This window comes from Lycorma delicatula, chromosome 7 (genome assembly GCF_047948215.1).
Source record: "Lycorma delicatula isolate Av1 chromosome 7, ASM4794821v1, whole genome shotgun sequence".
NCBI classification, from domain to species: Eukaryota; Metazoa; Arthropoda; class Insecta; order Hemiptera; family Fulgoridae; genus Lycorma; species Lycorma delicatula.
The window spans coordinates 71,912,664-71,934,525 of record NC_134461.1 but is presented as its reverse complement, the minus strand read 5'-3'; the positions used below and the strand labels follow the sequence as shown (position 1 = coordinate 71,934,525).

The 21,862-nt window shown below is 25.3% G+C and overlaps 1 protein-coding gene across 1 annotated transcript in view; it reads right to left on the bottom strand.

Moving 5' to 3' along the window:
* The window catches only part of LOC142327428 (uncharacterized), a 188,749-nt gene extending 167,436 nt beyond the window's left edge, over positions 1–21,313 (bottom strand). The window contains exon 1 of the mRNA XM_075370490.1: positions 20,978–21,313. Coding sequence (XP_075226605.1) covers positions 20,978–21,038 — 61 coding nt within the window. The 5' untranslated portion in view covers positions 21,039–21,313. The remainder of the gene's footprint in view (positions 1–20,977) is intronic.
* Between the last annotated feature and the right edge of the window lie 549 nt (positions 21,314–21,862).

Here is a 21,862-nt window from a genome sequence, read left to right as displayed (position 1 = left end):
AAAGATTAAACTGATATTAAAGAAAGAAATTAATTTTTTTCTATATTCATTTAGAAATTGAATGCAACAAAACAAAGTAAATGGTGTTCTAAATAATAATGAATAGGTTGTTCGGAGGGTCTGCAAGTTCGGTATGAACATATTTTGTTTCCAACATTTGTGTGTACTAGTGTATATATTTGTATATATATATAAAAACCACATTTTTTAAGTTGATATACAAGCGAGATTATTGTTTTTTCTGTTGAGACAGTTGTTATTTTTAATATTATATCACATATTTTTGTAATAAATATAGTAAAAATTGCGAATTGTTAGTAATAATTGGGTAGTAATATCTTTCCCTTTAAAAAAAAATATTTTATACTTTTCAAATAGAACAATTGTGCCTAATAATAATAATGAATATAATTAAAAAGATAATTTTAATAGTTATTATCAGAATTCTAATTGTATCCTTTTGACTTAAGTAGTGTAAATTACCTGGAAAATGGATTGACATAAATTTCCAGAGTATTGTACATATTTATAAATGTACAATAAAATTTGTTGAACTTTAAACAGTGAACAACAAAATTTTGTATTTTTTTTTTTTTTTAAGAATGTTCACAGCTGAGTTTTATAGAATTTTTGACGCTGATGTCAAATATGAAAGCGGTTTCATTCTACTAGACATAGCTCTTTGTAATTTCCATTTGATGTTGTAAGAAAAAATCATTGTGATTGTAGTATAACAATATTATTCATGCAATTTCTACATGTCTAAAATCTTCTTCTTTTTGATTTTCTGTGATAGTTTGCATTAGGTTCATCAGTCTTGAGATTCCAGCAGTAGTCAACCAGCATTATTGGGTTTCATTTTTCCTGGTAGCGTTTTTCCATGTTGATATTTCCTGGTGAAAGTATTCTCCGTATTTCTCATACACAGCTGCAAAATTAGGGGAAAAAATTAAGCTGATAATCAAAGAAACGAATCTTTAGTGGCATATTACACCAAGAACTTTATATTGTTTTTAAGAAGTTCAATTATAAGTTCTTCTAGTAGTATCTCCCTTATGTTTTCCAAGGAAATCATTTTAACAGATTTCCACGCAGCAACCTTCCAGTCAAACTGTCAGTTTGTTTAAACTCAAACTGTCTTAAAATTCAATGTCACTCATTAGTTTTCTTATTTGCAGTCCAACAAATTACTTATATTAGGGAATTTGTTTTTTATAAATTAAAATTCAGTCCCTTCACTATCCACTGCTTTAAGAAGATTTTTCATTAAACATAAACATAACATAATATTTAATAATAATAAAAGTATATAATAAACATGTAACATGTAATAAACATAGCATTTTTCCTGTGACAAAATATAAACAATAAACATTTATTGAACTGAAATGGTAACAGTTTGGATGTGAAAATTGTGACCGTTTCTAATAGGAAATTAATATTTTACCTGAAAACATTCCCTTTTTGCATGTGAAAAAGAAGTAAAACTACAGTAATATACGAATTCACATATTTAAATTAAAGCTTATAGTGTAGGTGTAAAATGTATAAACTGGGTTGCATATAAAAATAAAGTAAGTATCGTTTATAGTGACATCGAATAAAATGACATATCGGATATAATGACCAAAAAGATGTCTCTTGGTGTGCTGTTAATACATAAATGCAGTTTAAAATTACATCGTTTGTAGGGACATACGAGTATTATATATATTACAGCCCTCATATTTAGAAAGAGAGCTATTACTAGCAAATAGTTATGGGAGTTTAATATTCGACTTTAAATCGAATAAATTTAATTACTTAATTTATATTGATAGTTTATTAAGTTTTTTTTATCATTATTATAAAGTCTTTGTATTTTTTTTTTAGATTATCTTATTCGGCATCTTCTTGTTACTATAAATTTAACGTTTAAATTTATGGTCACTCCTGCTTTACGCACTAGACTTTCTCCTTTTGAGAGCAGATCTGTAATACGTTTATTTATGTACTCGTAATCTAAATTTATACATCACCTTTTGTAAATATTTACGAGTATATATAAAGTAATAGAAACATGGTTTTTGCGTTAAAAAAGGAACATTTTTTTATAATTTACTTATACTGTTCAGCAAAATAAAAGTTTATTGATACATTGTAACGAAAATAAAATTAAATAATTTCTAATTTTGTTTCATTGGACGTTTATGAAACTTTTATTGTACAGACATATTTTTTTTTGTTTTTGTTTTTACTGTTTTATTTACAATAAGTTTCTCAAATAACCAAAACACAAGTAAATCGAGGCTACTCTACCACGGCGGTCGGTCATCTAGGTTAATTGGGGCTTGGTTAAGGGAGGCTCTACTATACATTAAATAAAAATAAATTCATGTGATATAAAGTAGAAAGAAATAGATATTTATATTATTTTTAATTACGTAAATGAGCTCTAATATATAAAGAAAATTCATCATCGATGTAGGAGTAATTTTTAATTTCCCGTCCAGCTGTATAGCAGAGTTAAAGCTCTAGAAGAAAAAGTACAATATTTTAACCGGTCCAATTTGGTCATATGCGGTTTTCACTGAATCTTGACGTTTTAACACCTTAGGAACCCAAACAAAAATACCGGATAAAAATTTTCCGGATGTTAATGTTCGTATGTACACGTGTCTGTTCGGTGTTTGCCTCTAAATTACCTTATATCTCCAGGATTACTGGACTGATTTTGACCAAAGTTGGTCAGTTTCCGTCTTTATATGAGACATTGATGCCAAAAAATGTTCAACTTAAAAGTTAAGGGGGTTAGATTGTAGTGCAAGGTCACCCTCAGAATCTCGAGATTTCGCCTAATTAAGGTCATATTTTGACAATTAGAAAAATAACAGTTAAAATAACAATATCTGAAAAAACGATTTGAAAATCGCACCACACCCCAAAAATGTTTGTTGTAGCCGACTATTATACACCCGTGACGTCACAGTTGAGCGGTAGAATTAAATAAATGAATAATAATAAAAGTGTAGAAACGTAACTCGGTCTGGCTGGGTTTGGAATTCGATCACCCGTTTGATTCAGTATCTGCCTCGTTAAGTTTCGCGGCTACACCAGTCTGCCGATCGTACAAGCCAAATTTATTCTATTTAAGTTGTGAAATTACATTAGTTTTATTAGTGTCAACCGTCGCCGCTAGTACCGCCATACCCGCGTGAATTAAATACGGTATGTGCACGCGCTTTAGTTGGAATCATTGAATTAAATCAGTGAAAAAATATTATATTTAAATGAAATTTTTGAAAATAAGTGTGTGTGAATGTGTGTGTAAGCCGTGTATCAGAAAATACCCACAGTTGTAGGAATATTTCGGAACTTGGCTTTAGCCGCGGGACGGGAAAGTACTATAATTGTTTTTCAGCTTTTTTCTTACCACGTAATGTAAATATTTTCCGATTTCTAATTTTTATTCTTCATTTAATTACTTAATGAACTGAATAATTTCGTTGTATTATACGTTATATTATTAATGATATTTAATTAGTAAAACTGCAATTTATTAAAAATAATAATAAAAGTACTAATTATTACAGCTATGAACACCATTAAGATTAAAACTAATATTCTACTTTTAGATATGCAAATAAGTTTTGCATGTTTTTAATACTAATAAACTGAAAGGAAATTAGAAATAAAGTTATTTTAATCAAATGAAATAAAACTAAGTAAAATTAATAAATTAAAATTTCAATCAAAAAAAAAAAAATATTTAAAATTTATGTTAAAATTTGTATCACAACTTTTAAAAATCGTTTTCTAGATCTTATAGGTCATTAGGAAGTGGAGAACTCCGAACAGTAGCTGTTACTGACATGTTACCAAAAAATTCTTATATCTGAAGACCAGAAACCAATTTTGAATATCACACTTTTCTGCTGATATTAATCAATTAGGATACAAGAAAGATTGTAACGAAACTAGCTGTTGAGATATACTTGTCAGCCTTTATAAAGGTTTTTTTTTCTTTTTCACTCCTTAGACCGTTCTTTGTACAATAATGCTTCCCTATGGCCCACGATATTATTTTATCTTAAAGTATCTTTAGCTCCAGTACACAGTACAAAAGAAATAATAGTCCACGAATTTCTTTTAATACATCGGGCTCAAATATTCTTCCCAGTTTTTGTACTGTTGTCAAATATACAGTGGAGGTGGTTTGTTTCAATTAACTACAACTGTATGCCATTCGTCTGGAATTTACGCCATAGATTTTTTTATTGATGAAACCCATTTGCTTAACGTATTCGAGATAGTTTTTATCTTTAGTACTGCTTACTTTTCTCATCTTCATTCTTTTATTTTGTTGACGCGTTTTGAATCCATTCCACTGTCCAAACTTATTGTGCTGATACCTTATATTTCTGTTAATCTTTATATAACATTTAGTCCCCTCCCTATAGTTTACGTCATGTTATATCTGACCTTCGTCATGTTTTTTTTTACTAATTTTTATACTTATCTTTAATTTTATTTATCTATTTCCTGCTTTCAATAAATTAAGGTTCTTAGAAAGAACATCCACTTGATTATTGATCTGTTCACTTATGATTGTTTTATTGTTACTTTTTATTTTAAAGTAAAAAATAGTTTAAGATAAATAGTAACCATCATCATAACAACAACAACTTTACTACAGAAAACTTTAGTTGTTCGCTTTTTGAAAGTCACAATAACTTCTTCAAAAATCTATTTAAATTTATAAATGTAATTGTGAAATTTTTATTTTTTCCATATGCGAGTTTAAGATTTTTTAAGATTGGAATGCAATGAAGTAGAAATAAAATGGTCAAGGAATATTAACTCATCAAAACATTTTTTTTGGTAACTGTTTTTTCGTAAGAGGATGTATAATCAAAAAATATGTATTGTAAAGGTATAAAATAAATAACAAAATGATTTTATAATACCCATCATTATACGTGAAGTTCAGTATTAGCAAATATTTTGAAAATGAAACGAAAGATTTTTTTTGTATAAAAAAAAATTGAAAATAAGAAGCTTTAGTTGGTTGAAAGTTTTTATTTCACCATAAATTTTTCAACAACTTTTCGCTCTTTATCTCACATTCTTGTTAAAATACAGACACTTAATGAAAAAACTAAATACAAAACTAAAGGAAGTTTTATTAGAATAATTATATCTACATAAACTGTAATTTTTCTAAAATTTTCAAACTATAATCACATTTCACTTATAACATAAAAATAAGTTAAATATTCCAAAAATTACAAAATACTAAAATCGCATTATCCCTTTCAAAAAGTTAAGACTCGACTTCTACATTACATATGATGTGGTTTCGTTTTAAGTTATCAACAGAAATCCTACCTTTCACATCTTAACTTTGAGAGAGTAACACTTAAAAAAATAACCTTTCAACTGATTAGTTTTAATCTATATTACCCGTGCTGTTACGATTTACTTTTTAATTACAAACCTGAAAACAGTAAAAACACTACCATAAATAAATTATAGTAAGTTAGATTGTGTAATTTATTCTCAAGGTTTCAGTCCTAACTTTCTATACGGCAGCAAACTGTTGGCTTTATACCAAATCCTTCAGGAAGTAAGATGTATTCATGGAATACATTAGTTAATTGTTGATTTTATATAATCTCCTTTATATCATTATACACTTGCAATACATTACTTTATTGCTGGTTTCATACGAACTCCTTCAAGGTATCAGTTGCTTTTCATCCGATCATTCGGGGGCTTAAATATCGATCAGGCGTAGCAAATTTCACTCTTTACAAAGTTAAACTCATCCATCAAAGCAATGATAAAGAAATATATATATATTTAGAGAGAGAGTGAGAGAGATAATATCGTATATATTACAGTAATAGACTAGGTCATTCTTTCGTTTTTAAGCTATATATATAAAATTGTTAAATAAATTTAAAAAATTTATAAAAAAAAATTATACTATATACAAATACTGCATACATAATTATCGCCTACACGCTCTTTAATTATTCTATTATTCTGTATTAAAGAGCAATGTTTTGTTTTTTTTTAGCAGTCATGTTTTTTTTTAATATTTATGATATTTCTGGCGTTTTTTCCCCCTGTTTGACTGGCTGACAACGGTTACTCTTTTTTCAACCAGAATCCAGATTTTTTAAAAAAAGAAATGATCCCAACAACAAAAACATATAAAGAAACTAAAATTTAGAAGGCTCTTTGTCATTTTGTAATCTTCAAAGTCTTCCTATCAACATTTCAGCCATTACAGGTTTTGAAAAACGTTTTTAATAGTCCTATCTAGAAAAAAGTTAAAGAAAATCATCTGATACCTAAACAACCACGTTAAATGAAATAAAAATAAGAGATATGCAAAAATTTGTCAATGAAGATAGTTTTAATTGTTTAGAATAGTTAATATATTACAATTAGTATAAAGATATGAGTATTGAGAAACCTACTTACTAAACATAATGAGTATTGTTTTATTTTATCTTCCTTTACTAACATTGTAAAACTAACATTGAGCTACGTCTGCTCACTAACTGTTAGTTATAAAAATCTAATTCGCCTGGTATGTCATCGTGTCTAAAATAAAACTGCAGTGATCGAATATTTAACAGTAAAGAAGTGAATGCTATTGACATTGATCGTCGTCTAAAAGTCGTTTATAGTGATAAATATTTTGATCGAAGTACAGTGAGTAGGTGGTTAATAAAATTTCATGCATCAGAACCCTGGTAAAGCGAATATAAAGAATGAACTTTGCAGTGGTAGACCAATTTCTATGACTGATGAGAAGAACTAAGAGGAAGTGGATTCGATTCAAACCAAGGCGACTTTAAATCTTTTTGCGATGCATAAAAATATTAAACACCTTTTATGCGTCGTGTTTCACAATCCACGGAGCCGATAATTCTGTTACATGACAATGTTCGATGACACGTACATCGTGTGCAATCACCGAGGTTCTTGTGAAGTTGAAATTTGAAACTATTCCACATCCTCTATATTTATCAGACTTGGCACTCTCCGATTTTCACTTCTTTTCATAATTAAAGGGAATATTATGAGTATTTTTTCTCACGAATGATAAATTGATGAAGGAAATGAGGTCGTAGATCAAAGAAAGATATGTCAGCATTCTTCATTAAAGTAATGAGAAAACTGCTTTACAGTTGGAAAAATATGTAGTTATAAATTCTGATTACTAGAAAAATAAATATAAGTATTTGTAGAAAATAACTCGTATTATTCGAAGGCTTGGAGAAATGAATATAGAAAAGGGCTGAGACAGCTACAATGTTTAATTCGTCATCCATAAAGGAAGTAAAAATGTATTAATAACATCAATTATAATATTTTGATATAGCTGGAGTTTTGAGGCTACACTAATTCAATAATATTTAATTATTCAATCATTAATAATTAAAATTATTTAACAATTCCATAACCATTGATTGTTTTTTCAATAAAATGCATTTCCTGTAGTATTTTACCATAGTTTTTACTTCCTTATACAAAATAAAAGAAGTATTGTGTTCGCAAAAAATTTCAGTTTTTAAATTTCAACAGAAATATCCATTTTGACCATCCCTGAATCCATTTTGACTAGTTTTGGCGTGACTTCTATACGTACGTAAGTGTGTATGTATGTTTGTACATTTATAACTCAAAAATGATTAGCCATAGGATGTTGAAATTTTGTATTTAGAACTGTTGTAACATCTATTTGTGCACCTCCCCTTTTTATTGCAATCGACTGGAACAAAAGTATCCAAAAAAAGCTCAAAATCCAAAAAATTTGGATTTTGGACTTTTTCCTAACTGCAGTAATAAGCTCTCATTGAGAGCTTTTCAATGATATATCATAAGTGGTACTTATTTTCATTGGTTCTAGAGTTATAGCCAAATAAAATTTTAATTAGTGAAATATTTGGATCTTACAAGAAGAAGTTCTAATCTCACTTCATCTCCTTTTTTTAACTTTTTTTTTTAATTTAAGTATATCGATTTATCAATAATTATTAACCTCTGATTATAAAAAAAGATATTACAATAAATAATAATTTAATAATAACAATAAAAACATAATATCATAAGTTATTAATGAAACAAAATTTTTTGTACTTCTCATTTAAAAAAATATGTGTATATGTAATTTAACAGGCGTACAATGAAGTCATGTGGTGTCCACATCAGATATTTTAAATTCTGCATTAACTCACAGGCATCGAAAGTCAGTATAAGTTATAATCCAGATATAAAAGTTTTGCATTATTTTATTATTATTTTTGATAGAAAACTGTTACATATAGACAATTTTTTTTATTATAACGATGCAGCAATTTTACAATCTGTTCAGCAAGATAATTGAACAATAAGTAATAACATCTATTTGAACTAACAGTAATAACGGAACGAAAGAAATGAAAAATGAAATTAAATAGAAATATGTCTTCCGTACGTAGACAATGATTTTTAATTAATGATTTATTATTAATGATTTAGATTTGGTTTTTGGAAAGGTATGCTGCTAAATTTTCCTTGCCTTTACAGAAAGCTTAAAATTTAATTCACCCCTCAATAGTAAAGTTTAAATTTATTAATACTCATACAAACTTACTTATTTACTCATTTATTTATTATAAAATCGTGCATAAAAATAAACTTCTTTTATAATCCACAGCGATATGATAAAGAAATGAGAAATAATAAAATCGATTCGCATGTCTAATTAAAGGTTTTTCAGTCATTATAAAATACTGTTAAAAATATACATAAAAATAATCATTTTGGGCTATTTTAATATAAAAATATTTTTAATCTAGGTTTGTATTTAATTTCTGTGGACTTTATTCATACCATTCTACTACGAATCAAATTGTTTACAAAGTTTTTAAAAACTTTTGTGTTTATTACCCACAATGCTGTTATTAACAATGCTGTTTTACACTAAGCATAAAATAGTACGTTTTTGACTCCAATGTTTTGTATTTTAATTCAGATTTCTAAAATAAACTACAAAAATACAGTCCTTGGTTCCATTTTTATTTCAATTTTATTAGATCAGATATCATATAAAACTAATAAATTTATTCTTTAATTTATTACCCAAGAATTACAGTCTAGCTTAATTTTACTGAAAGCGCAGGACGAAATTTTTTCGCCGCACAATCGCTAACGATGAATTTCCGAACCTATGATTATATGAACTTTCTCTTTTTCATTTTCACCAAGAGAACATGTCTTAAAAATTTTTAATATTCTTCGTGAATCAGTGTTAACTATAATGTATATTGTTTAATTGTTCCAAAAAGAAAAATTCAGCAGATTTTCACGTAGGAACATTGACATCGAAAGGAAATTTTATCTTAACTTTAACAATATAATGCATTTAAATTTAATTATACAACACAGTGTATTCATATTCATCAGTAAAATTAAGCTTTGAAATATTAGGCAAATTAACTGGTTTATTGAATGCGTTTCACTTTCTGTACCGTTTCTATGTTCAATAGATTTATTGCCAGAATTATTTATTGAATTTTTTATTTCTTATTTATTACTGAAATTTTTTAATTTTTTCTTTGACAGTAGAAATGTTTAAATTTATTTGAATGAGTTTATTTGTAATGTATCACTCTACTTGTAATTACTTTGGCAGAAAGTTTCTCTGAAAATTCAGAATTATTTATATGTTTGAATTTTTTGACGCTCCGCGTAACTGAATTCCCGTAATTTATAATATAGTTAAAGAAGCTAAAGAATTGCCTTGATTTTTTTTAACTAGTTGCTTATTTTGGATGCATTTTCTATCGGAAGTCTTCTGTTCAATTGTAAACAAGATTTTAGTGACGTCTGAGTATGGAATCTACAGATTACTAAAAAAATATATTACAACAGTTATGGCAATGGAGAGTAAATGTAATATGTTTCTTTGCTTGGTTGATTATAAAAATAATTATAATTTTCAAAATATTTTAACAATTTGACTGCTATGAGACCCGATTCTGGGTTTTAAGTTATATGTGCAGTTCTACTATGAGATCCGTTTTGATGTCTCAGTGTAATTGTAATTTCCAACTGCTAAGAATCATTATTGCGAATCATTTTTCAGGACAAAAAGTTATACTATAATAGACCAAATTACGAAGATTCTAATGGTATACTTAGATTCTTTGTGCGTTACCTCATTTAAAACTTACTAATTTATTTCCCCAAAATGATAAATTTTATATTATTGTTATTAAGTAACCGCTGATTTTTACAAAATAAATATAATTTGTAGAATATATATATATTTATTTATTTTATTTAGATTGGAAAACAAGTAAAGACCCAGTGTTGAGGATGTGCTATGCATATTTGCCAGGACTGTTATTTCTAAATCATTATTACATCGAAATAATTACAAATAAAAAAACTTGTAAATACCGTATATACATTTTTTTTAGATATTTCTAAAAAACTACTATTTTGCTTACAAATCCTTGTCAAAATTCCTTTTGAGATATGTAATTACAAAGGTAAAGATAGATTGAAAAGATAAGTGATGTAAAATAAAAAAAAAAATGGATGTAACGATTTCTCCATGTATGTTGTGAACCACAAAAACGTATATTTATGGATTTCATTATTTTGGAGACTAAAATAGTTTTTTCCCCTTATTTTATTCTTGTAAAAAAACAGTGTATTGTAATTATATAACACCAACTTATGTCTTATTGGCTGAATTTATCTTTCTTTGAGAAGCCAAGTTGTGTTTCATTAAATGTTTTGAACCTAAGATTTATGTCTTACGTTTTTTGTTATATTTACCCGGATTTAAGATATGATCAAAATTTTATATAGAAGATGTAGTAATTGAAAATAAAAGAAAATTGGGAGAAAAAAATTTGTTGCAGTGTAGTCTAATATTACTGTTTTGGGTGTTTTGTATTTTACCCGTAAATCTGGTAAACAATAAACACATGTTAAATTTATAAAACCCTTATTTCTAAATATGATGATTTTATTAATCTCTAACTCTACGATAAGAGTAAAAATTTATTCTATCCTTCTGTTTATAGAAAAATTACACCAGGGTTAAAAAAAGTAAAAAAATTTCCCCAATAAACTTTTGATGATATTAGTTTTGATAAATTAAAAACCAAGAATAAAAAATTAATATAGTCCTATCCTTTTTGAGATTTTCTCAGTATCTTCCTACAATTCATTTTTCAAAAAAAAATTTAGAATCATTACTAGTAAAAACCATTATAGTAAAAACCACTGTTGTTGAATAAAAAAAATCTCCAAATTTAAAATAAAAACGTTCATTGAAACACTCTGTTACAATTATATTTATTTAGAAATTAAGGAACTCTTTCGGAATTCTTCTTCAAACATTTTTTATTTATTTATTTTTTTTAACGATATAAACTCGTAATATTGTGCAACATCATAATTCATTAAAAATACTCGTATTTTAATGACTAGATAAAATTACTTTGAGAAACGAGAGTAATTAAAAATCATATAAGATATTTTTAAACAAAACATTTATTGAAAATCAAAATTACAAATTACTTTTGTAAACACAATACTTATTTTAATAAACGATCATTTTACTACAGGATAAAACTCATTAATATGTTGAAGTATGCAATTGAATAAATCTTCCTCATCTTTATGACGGTAACGCCATTGTAATTTACATAAATAAGAATCTAACAAACTTTATTAGCATCTCTATTAGTATAAAAGATTGCATCGATGTTGTAAATCATTTGTGTATATAACGTTAATTAGACAACGTGAGCGAGCGAAGTGATAATTTTGATATACGTACAATTCGTTATATATAGTTACAAAAAAAAAAGAAAGTTTTAGGGAGGAAATTCCAAAAGAGTCTCGAAATTAACTCAAACAAATGATATTATTATTATTAATTAGCAACAGTAACCATATTATTATAATAATAATAATAATTGTTTTTCGCCCACAAACAACAAAAAAAAAATTATAATTTCAGCTTCCGTTGTTGAGTGATAGCGCCTATCCTATCATTCAGAAGGTTCTGGAATTGAATTCTCCAGTCAATTTGGCATTTTTCATATGATACAAAAGTCATTATTATCATAAAGTAATTATATGTAAGGTAAAGTAATTTTATGTAAAGTAATTAGATGTAAGCCTGTTGTTGCTTAGTGAATAAATAGTTAACGAACATAAAATATGCTTAGATGCTTGTTCCGACTCCGATGGGCGGGGGTAAATGAAGGTGAAAAAAAAACGAACATAAAAGAAAAATATTTAGTGTTATCTTTTCATGGTAGTTAATAAGTGTGTTTATAATAACGTTATATTACACCATATTTTTATCAGTCATTGTTTAATATTACATGAAATATATTGAAAATTATGGATCGGAAATACAAACGGGTGTTTTTTTAACAAGCATGCATGCTTTTAATTAACCCTCTTAGCAACCGAATAAGTTTATAATTTTTGGTAAAATTATTTATATTTTGTTTATCAAATATTTAACTAAGTTATTGTTTAAGGATTTTATGTTTTTCTATGTAAATTATTCATTGTCTTAATATTGCTTTTTCAGTAGGTAAAAAAATATTTTTTTTATGTCATAAGTTATAATATTTTCCACATAATGTAATTTTGAAGTTTTGTGTTAATAAATAAATTATATATATATATGGAATCACCAACCATGAATATATGGAATCACCAACCATGAAAATATTCTAAGAGATATACAGCAGAAATCATCTACGTATTTTTAATCCATCAATATAATTCTGGAGGAAATTATACTGAATTTAACAAAACAAAATATTGTTAACGACAATAGAACTAGCTAAGTAACAAAGAATAAATTATCAAAGGTAATCTCAAAATGTAATGGAAAATACACAGCGATTAACAAATAAAATACGTGGTTTAATATGGACAATTAATTAACTGTATGGGCTACACGTTTCGTTTTCGTAATCATTTTGGCAAAAGCAAATATAATCATTTTGGCAAAAGCATGTGTTACTACGGTTAATATTTAAAGGTTATTACTGGTTTTCATAATATTACGCAATTAGAAGATTACTAATCAGTTCTAACTGGCAATGCTATTCTAATTTTAATACTGCTGTAAATTTCACGTTTATTGGTTAAACCGTTGATGAGATACAAAGTAAAATACAGTCCAGCACCACGTATCATACACGTACAAATATATTTTGTTGCTAGAATTTTAACTTAAAAATAATTAATTTAAAATTAATTTTTGGAGGAAAAAGTTAAAATATAGAGAATTAAAACATTTTTAGACCGGTTTTTGGGCTTATGGTAATACTTTCCTTGTTAAAATAATAGGCCGGAAATACACCTGAGTAATTAATTTTTTGAGTTTTAATTCAAATAATTCAAATTTTCAAAGTTTCTCATATTTTACTCTAACTATATTTATTTTTTTTTTTTTGTTAATATTTGTACAAAAATACCCTGTCATTACAAAAAAAAAATTATAATGAAATATAAATTTACAGTGTAAACTTAAGCCCATAAAAACACAGATATGGAGCTCTTTTTTTTACAATTAGTATCATTTCTACTTGAATAAAAACTAGTATTGTAAGGTTAGACAGTAAAACTTTCTTTTTTAACTCATAAGCCTTTAAACTTTCAAAGATTTCATAGCCTAAAAGTAAGTCTATAAAATTTTACAACTACAGTAAAATAATTTTAAAATGAATATACTTCAAACTTTTTCTATATTTTTGCGTATTAAAATCTCGGATACAGTATTAGTGTTTTTTTTTTTTTTTTTTTTTTGTTTTTTTACGGTTTCCTTATAGTAAACTGAAGGAATAATTCATTCTATCTCTTTGACACTGTTATCTTTTTTTTTAGTCTATGCATGAATTCTTTATTCCATACATTATTTACGGATTCGTTATTCTTTAATTAAATTTAAAAATATATATATATAAATACATTTTTATCGTATTTTATTTATTTATTTTTTAATAATAAAATAAGAATTGTTCAAAATATTTACTTTATGTGAAATATATTTAAATTTATTTATTGTCCTGCTCTTATATAATCACGAAATATATTTTATTCCGTTAGAGCTGTTCTGAACATTATGCTCAAATATTTGATCATAAAGATCTCAAATCCAGTCTTCTGGATATTTGTAATTAAAAAATCAACAATAAATATTAAAATTAAAATTCCTTTGATACTTTTAATGTTACATTATTAAATGTGTGTATATATATATATATATATATATATATATATATATATATATATATATATATATACATTTTTTTTGCATTAAATAACAGTTTTTTGTTTTTCTTGCATTATATCTCACTAAAATTTACATTTTTTTCTAACATCACCCTTTTTTATTTATTAATCATATAATATATTTTAGAATATAACAAAAAAATTGTTAGAATCAGCAAAATATTTGAAATTAGAATAACTATTTAAACATGAAACTTTTTATTAGAAAAGAAAATACAAAGAAGATGATTATTAGACCGATCGAAATAGCTCATTTAAAAGGGGGAAAAATTGTTACCTTGACTTAAGTGGAAATCGTATAATTAAATGGTATAATAAACGTAAAAAAAATAAAATAAAATAGGGTGGAAAAAGGGTGAAAAATGGTATTATTGCGATTTCCGGCGAAAGTTGACTCAAACAAATTTTTAATTATTTAAGACACAGAAAGGTATACTTTCACCAAGTTTCGTCAAAATTAAATTATTTTTTCAAAAATTAAAAAAAAAAAAACTCAGAAAAAAGAAGATTTTCCATTTTTCTCGGAAATTGTGAGGTTATTTTAAAAAGTGACCTCTACAAAAGTTGTAGATTTTTGCATGATCTACAACTTACGTACTGGAAAAAAATGTTTTTCAACCCCCACCCAAATCACTCTTCCACCACCTCCGCTCACGCATTTAATTTTTACGTTTATTTTAAGCTCCTTTACCATTTCCAATTATAAAAGTCCAGGTAACATTTTTTTTTCTCTCTAAGTGTAATTTGGTTGGAATATATATTACATGTTCAAGATTAATATTCATGACTTTTAATATAAAAGAAATTATAAATTACTAAAACAATGCAAAAATTGTACTAGGAGAGAATATAAGCTAAACAGGAAGAAATTTTTTTTTAAGAAATGAAAAATGTCAGAGATAACTACTATTCCAAGTATTTAGCTTTAGTAAATTAGCTTTGCTATAGCCAGATGCTTGATAGCATCTGGCTGTTATATCAGTATTCTGGTTTTGAAACTCAAAGGCGGAGAAAATTTAAAATAAATCCAATTACAATAGGTCTCGTTTATTATTTTTTAGGATTTCACCTTTGACGTGATTTTATTATTATGTACCACTTTTCACCCTGTCATTGGTCATTAACATCGAGTAGATAATTTTAAGTGAAAAAAGAGATTTATACTACAGTATACGTGGTTCTGTTTTCATATATGAGATGTATATTAACATAAATTATCACTAAATTTATATGTTTTTATAGTAAATATATATTTATTTTTTATTATAATTCTTAAAAATTTAACAAAAAAGTAAATACAGATTATTAAATATTTATTTTGTAATAATAAAGAAATATGATCAGAAATATAAAATAATACTTGGTTAAAATTCATATAAGATTCTCTGGAAATAAAAAATATTTCTGTTTAATATATATATTAAAACGCTCATGTTTGGTTTTTTTTATTTTAGTACCGATAAAAATATAATTTAAATAAAAACAAAATTGCATTTTCATTCTATTACAAGGCAATTTAATAAAAATCTAATTAGTAAATGTATTTATTAAAAGGAAAATGTCACGCACAACTTATAAAAAAAAGAATTATCAAACCATGTTTTAAAAAAACAAACATAAAGCATAGTTTCATAAAATATTAAAAATGTTTGTTTAAAATTTTTCATCTATATTTTTTTTTTTTTTTTTGAGGATATTCTTCCCAATTAAAGTCAACATTTAACCTTCAGACTTATTTTAGATTCGTTATTTAATAATAAAAATATTTTTTTTTTAATACGTATTTTTTTTTTGTCTTCTTTTCTAAAAGATATTACAAGAAACATATACTTGTTTAATGATTTCATAAATGAGAACTAGAAACTTTTAAGAGAAATTTTTTTTTTTTTTTTTGTTCAACAACCAGTATATTTACAATCGGCTTCCTAAGTGGCGCCATAAGTAAGTTGCATGACAAGAAGCAAGGGGTTCTTAAAGAACTCCCAAAATAAGCAATTCAAAATAATAGCTGTAAGTAATCTTAAAGTCTAATTTTAAATCTTAAAGAATATTTCGGCCAACACTTCACAGTTCACAAAAACCAAACATTAATAAATACAAAATTAAAAACTAATAAAAAACAATACCACTAGATTTGGCGTTTTCAAATATCAAACTGTCATCCAGTAGCCCCTAAGTCAATTACATGAAGACGTAAGATTTAAGAGAAATCTAAAGACATAAAGATTTAAGAGGAATTTCAATTATTTTTTATAAATATTGACTGTTTCTATACTTTTACTTCATTGTTAAAAACAAAGTATTTTGAAAACGTATGAATGAATTTAACTGTAAAATATTTTAAATGTATTTATAAAATGAATTTTTTATGGTTAAACTGCTCTTGGAACCATAAAAAAATTACTCAATCATAAATACAAAGTATGTAGCTTCATTAAATTAAATACAAGGATTTGCACGAAAAAAAATTCCTTGAAGATATTTTTTGATCTTAAAATTAAGATAAACTAAAATAAATTGATCTTTAACAAAAAGGAATGAAAGCTCTTAAATTTTCCGACATTTTGTGCTGTTTGGTGATCAGTTATATGTTTGTCATGTTAAATCAGATTATATGGGGCCGTTTTTTTTTTCAAAAATCTCTACAGATTCTTATGCTTGAGGACAAGAAATTTTTTAAGAATAATTTTCTAAAAGAACACAAAATATTTTATTGAAATTTAAAATTTTAATAAAGGATTAGCTTCAAAGAATAGCCAAATTCAATAGCTTTAGATCCATACGCTGATATAAATATATTTTTAAACAAAAAAACTAGACTTCGTTCTGAATTAAGGGTTCCAAAAAAATCTATAAGATATATAGATAACTATAAATAAATTTTATGTTCTTTGTAGTTTTTTCTTCTACATAAACTTCATACGTAAATAAGGAACTAAAAGATTTATTGTAACTATACGTATTCGTTTTTCATTTTCTTTATCGTTACCAATGGAGAATGGATGCTGATTGGGTGATTGATACTAGTATTTATGTCATTAAAGCATATTTTAATATTTTATTTGAAATCTACTTTAAATTTTTAAAACGTACAGACAGTTTTAAAAATTTCATAAAATTAATAGCTTATGAGCTATTAAGCTTAATAAGTTATTAAGCTTAATATATCTTTTGTCTTATTTTATTTTATTTTTTGTCTTAATTTTTTAATATCCTTTTTTTATAAATAGGCAGTGCAAGTTAGATACATTTAATTCCTCGATCAAGATGAAATTATTATTGTTTAATAAATAATACTAATTTTTATAATAATATTTACTCAAAAACATTTTTTTAAATGAATAAACTAATTTTATAATGTAGAAATTTATTATTATAGATTAATCTTAATTTTTTTTTTTTTTTTTTTATTTCTGTCAAATGGTTTTAAATACTCTGCGATTGGATCATTAAAATATTTCTATTGATATATTATTATAATTTTTATTTACAAACTATTGTACAAACTTATTTATATTTCTGTACAATTTTCTTTTCCAACCATAATGGATAACAGAATATTTTTATCCCTTTCTGTTTTAGCTAAATTGTATGGTATAAATCTTTTAGTAAGTTTTATATTTATATTTTAATGTATGTTTTAAAATGTTGTGAATACAATTAAAATGTATTTTTTTGCTTTAGTAATTGTTCGTAATTTTTTCAAGATTAATAATTTGGATTCAAACTGGGTAAGACCAATTGCCAAGCATTGATTAGATGTAGACTAGTAGTTAGACATGCAGTTTTTTGTTCTTTTTTTTGTTTTTATTATAACGACACAGCAATTTTACATCTGTTCAGCAAGATAATAGAACAATAACTAAATAAGATCTATCTGAACTAACATTAATTAACAAACCCAGCAGCTGATGACGTAACATCAACAACGAAATAAAAGAAATGAATTAGAACACTCCGTACAGCCAGACCATAAAGTGAACTAATTGAAACGATAAGGCAAACCAAGAATATTGTTCCTCAGCAATCTTGAAAAATCGCGGATCGTGTCATCCAATAAATTGACCGCCAAATAATTTGGGTGCCGATTCAAACGATTTTGATACCGTACGTATCAAATAATTAAATAAGTACTTATCAGAAAATTTTGAAATAATAGTCGAAAAGCTGTGATTTTTCTTAAGTGAATTGTTTTATCGTACATATTATAAGTCGAATTAGATTCTTTTTTACCTGTAAAATCAATTTAAACTAAAATAAATAATATATTAAAAAAAGGCTGTTAATAACTTTTTCTCAATTCATTACAGTTTTTGGATTCAGGAAAAAATAAATGGCATTATATTTTTCTTATATCAATTAATAAACAAAAATAAGATAGCAAGATTTTATGTTAACGTAAAACATAAATTAATTTTTTTTTTTAAATATTTTTTTATTAATATTAATGTACTATCTCAACTTTCTGTATAAATTTTCCCCCTATTAAATTTAAGTAGTTAGTTATTCAACTGCTAAAATACTAAAATTCAAAAAAATATTAGTGTTATTGAACTCTTTTTTAATATTTTTATTCATAGTTGCATCAACAATTAAAGTCATTAGCGATTTATTAATGTAATGTAATTGTACCCGTAAAGGTACAGTCTTGAACAAACTCAGGCCGACCATTCCTGAGACGTGTGGTTAATTGAAATCCAATTACCAAAGAACACAGGTATCCACAATCTAGTATTCAAATCTAAATAAAAATAACTACCTTTATTAGGATATGAACCTGAGAACTGTCGACTTTGAAATTAGCTGACTTTACTATTAGACCAACCCGATGGGTTATTAATGAACTTAAAAAAAATTATTTAGTATAAAAGTATTTAACTTTAAATAGATTTAATCTTTATAAAGTTATTTCAAGTTATTTAAAGATTTTAATTTCAGTTATTTTAGTATAATAATAACTATTGTTGAATAATTTAATATTAAAAAAGATGTGTCAGTATTTTTCTGTGGAATATTAATCCTTATCAATGAAAAAAGAAAAAAATTTATTATTGTTTCAAAAGTATTACAGTTTGTATAAATATAATCAGTAAGGAATGATTTTTCGTTTATATATATATTTTTTAAATTCTACGAAACATATTTAAAATAAAATTATTTATGCTTTGTCGAGAAGCTTTTTGTTTAAAAATATATAAAAAAATGAATCTAAGTTTAGAAAAATAAATAGTAATAAAGAATTAGAGCTTTCTTAAAATTATGAAAGTAACAAAAAAATTTTGTTATTAAAAAAAATAAATGTCGTACTAAATATATTTTTTTGAAATAAATCGTCTTGTATTCGATAAAGATTTTTCAGATTATTTAGATTATGAATACAAACTACTGAATTTCCATAGTCGTATAGAAATTAATATAAATGTGTAATAAAAAATATAAACATCTTGTTATATCTTATAAAATAAAATTTTATAATTAATTAATAATAATAATAATATTACTTAATAATAATAACATTAAATTTTTATGATAAAATGATAATTTTTTTTTCTTTTATTAATTATGGACATTATATGTGAATATTTTTAAAGAAATAATTTTTGCCAAATATTTCATCCTTATTCGTCCCAAATAAAAATTTTGTATAAATCCTATAACCCTCCATATTATATATACATCCTTTGCAGGTAAAATCGCGCACGCGCATATATATGCCTTGACATTATTTTGGAAATAGTTTGTTCATTACCTTTAAAAATAAATAATATTTACAGTTTTATAATTTTGATAATCTGTCTTTATTTTAGTATTTTTAGATTAAAAAAAAAGTGTTTTTTTTCCATTAAATAGTATATTTATTACCACAACTAAAATAAAATATAAAAGTATACTGGATGAAAAAATTAATAATAATTAAATAAATTTAATTTTTGAAGGTAAATTTTATTTTACGCGTAAAAATTTCTGGAATTGTTTCGTAGTTCTATTATACTCTTGAGTTCATTGAATTATGCTTATAGATTGTTGCTAAACTATCCATTTTGTATATACAAAATGGATAGTTACATTAAAAATTAGATTAATGCGTAAGTTACATTAAGTATTTTCGTGCAGTAAAGATTACCTATCAGTTGTTTTAACAGAAATTACTGAAGTATGTTCAATTTAGTAAAAATAAATGGTATCATAAATAAAATGGTGTGCAAATTATTTAATATAAATTTACGTATTGAAGGTAAATTAACAGGTACGTGAAATGGTCTGTAGTAGTTTTTTCTGGAATTGAACGATCTTATATTCTTAAAAAGAACATACACACTTTTTTCTTCAATTTTTTGTAATTTATGTAATTTTTTTCTTTTTTTTTAAATTCTGACTTATTGGAACTGAAAAGCTTATCATAGCTTTTCAAAAAAAAGAAGTTTTTTTGTTCGTACTCAGCTTATAAAAATAATTAAAAATTGTTAAATTATTTTAATATAATGTTTGATAAAAATGATATAAATTTTGAAATACGTATTGTTATTAATTTTTTGCAAATAAAAAATTACGAATCAATCCTAAACAAATATTAAACATTCGTATCGTAATGAAAATTTTATAATCTTTTTATTTATATCATTTTAATAATAAAATTAAATAAATAAAAACGCACCATGAATGATGATAGTGAAAACTATAATTTTATACATATTTATCACTGAAGAAAACCACATGTTGAAATTTCTTTAACCACCGTTGCAGTAACAAAAGATTATTTATCAATCACAACACTGATTATATACCGTCATATCCATTTGGTTGACGTAAATTTATACTTTTTGTTATTTATAAATATTAAAAGTATATTTAACTGCGTTTTAACGCGGCGCTTTTTTTTTAAAACTTTGCAAAAAACCGTATAATTACATACATGATTCTAACGCGGCGACTGGACGCAACTGACGGCTCTGTCTTAGCTACCGCTTAACCGTTCGCAGGGAATTCTGGGACATCAATTCCCTCTTCCTTTTCCCTCGTTTTTCATTCTCCCTCTTCCCTTCATCCATCCTATCGTCAAATTATACACATGCGCAATCATTACTGTTGATGGACATTTCAAAATTGGTATATCGCATTAATTCTTGTAATAACTGAACTTCTACAGACGACAAACGAAACGCCAAGGAGATTAGCTCTGACGCATGATTTAATTAAAGAAATTTCTGGCATGTTTATCTCTTTCATCTAACTCGTTAACACCATGTTTCTCGTATTTATTTTTCTTTTAACCCTTCTTTCGAATTTATTTCTTATACTTCACAACAATATATTCCTTTTGTTAACATAAAGAAGTAACAATTACGTTTTCTTCAAACGTAGTTTTCTTCTAATTAAATGTAATTAAGATAAATTTTTATGCTAAATATGTTCTCTTTTTCTCTTTCATTATCTCTACCTATGTCTCTTAATTTTTTTCAAAAAGACTGGCAAGTTGAAGAATATATTTGTTGTTTTTAATATCGCCTTTTAAAATAAAGCAGCAAATTCAATTGGTTTC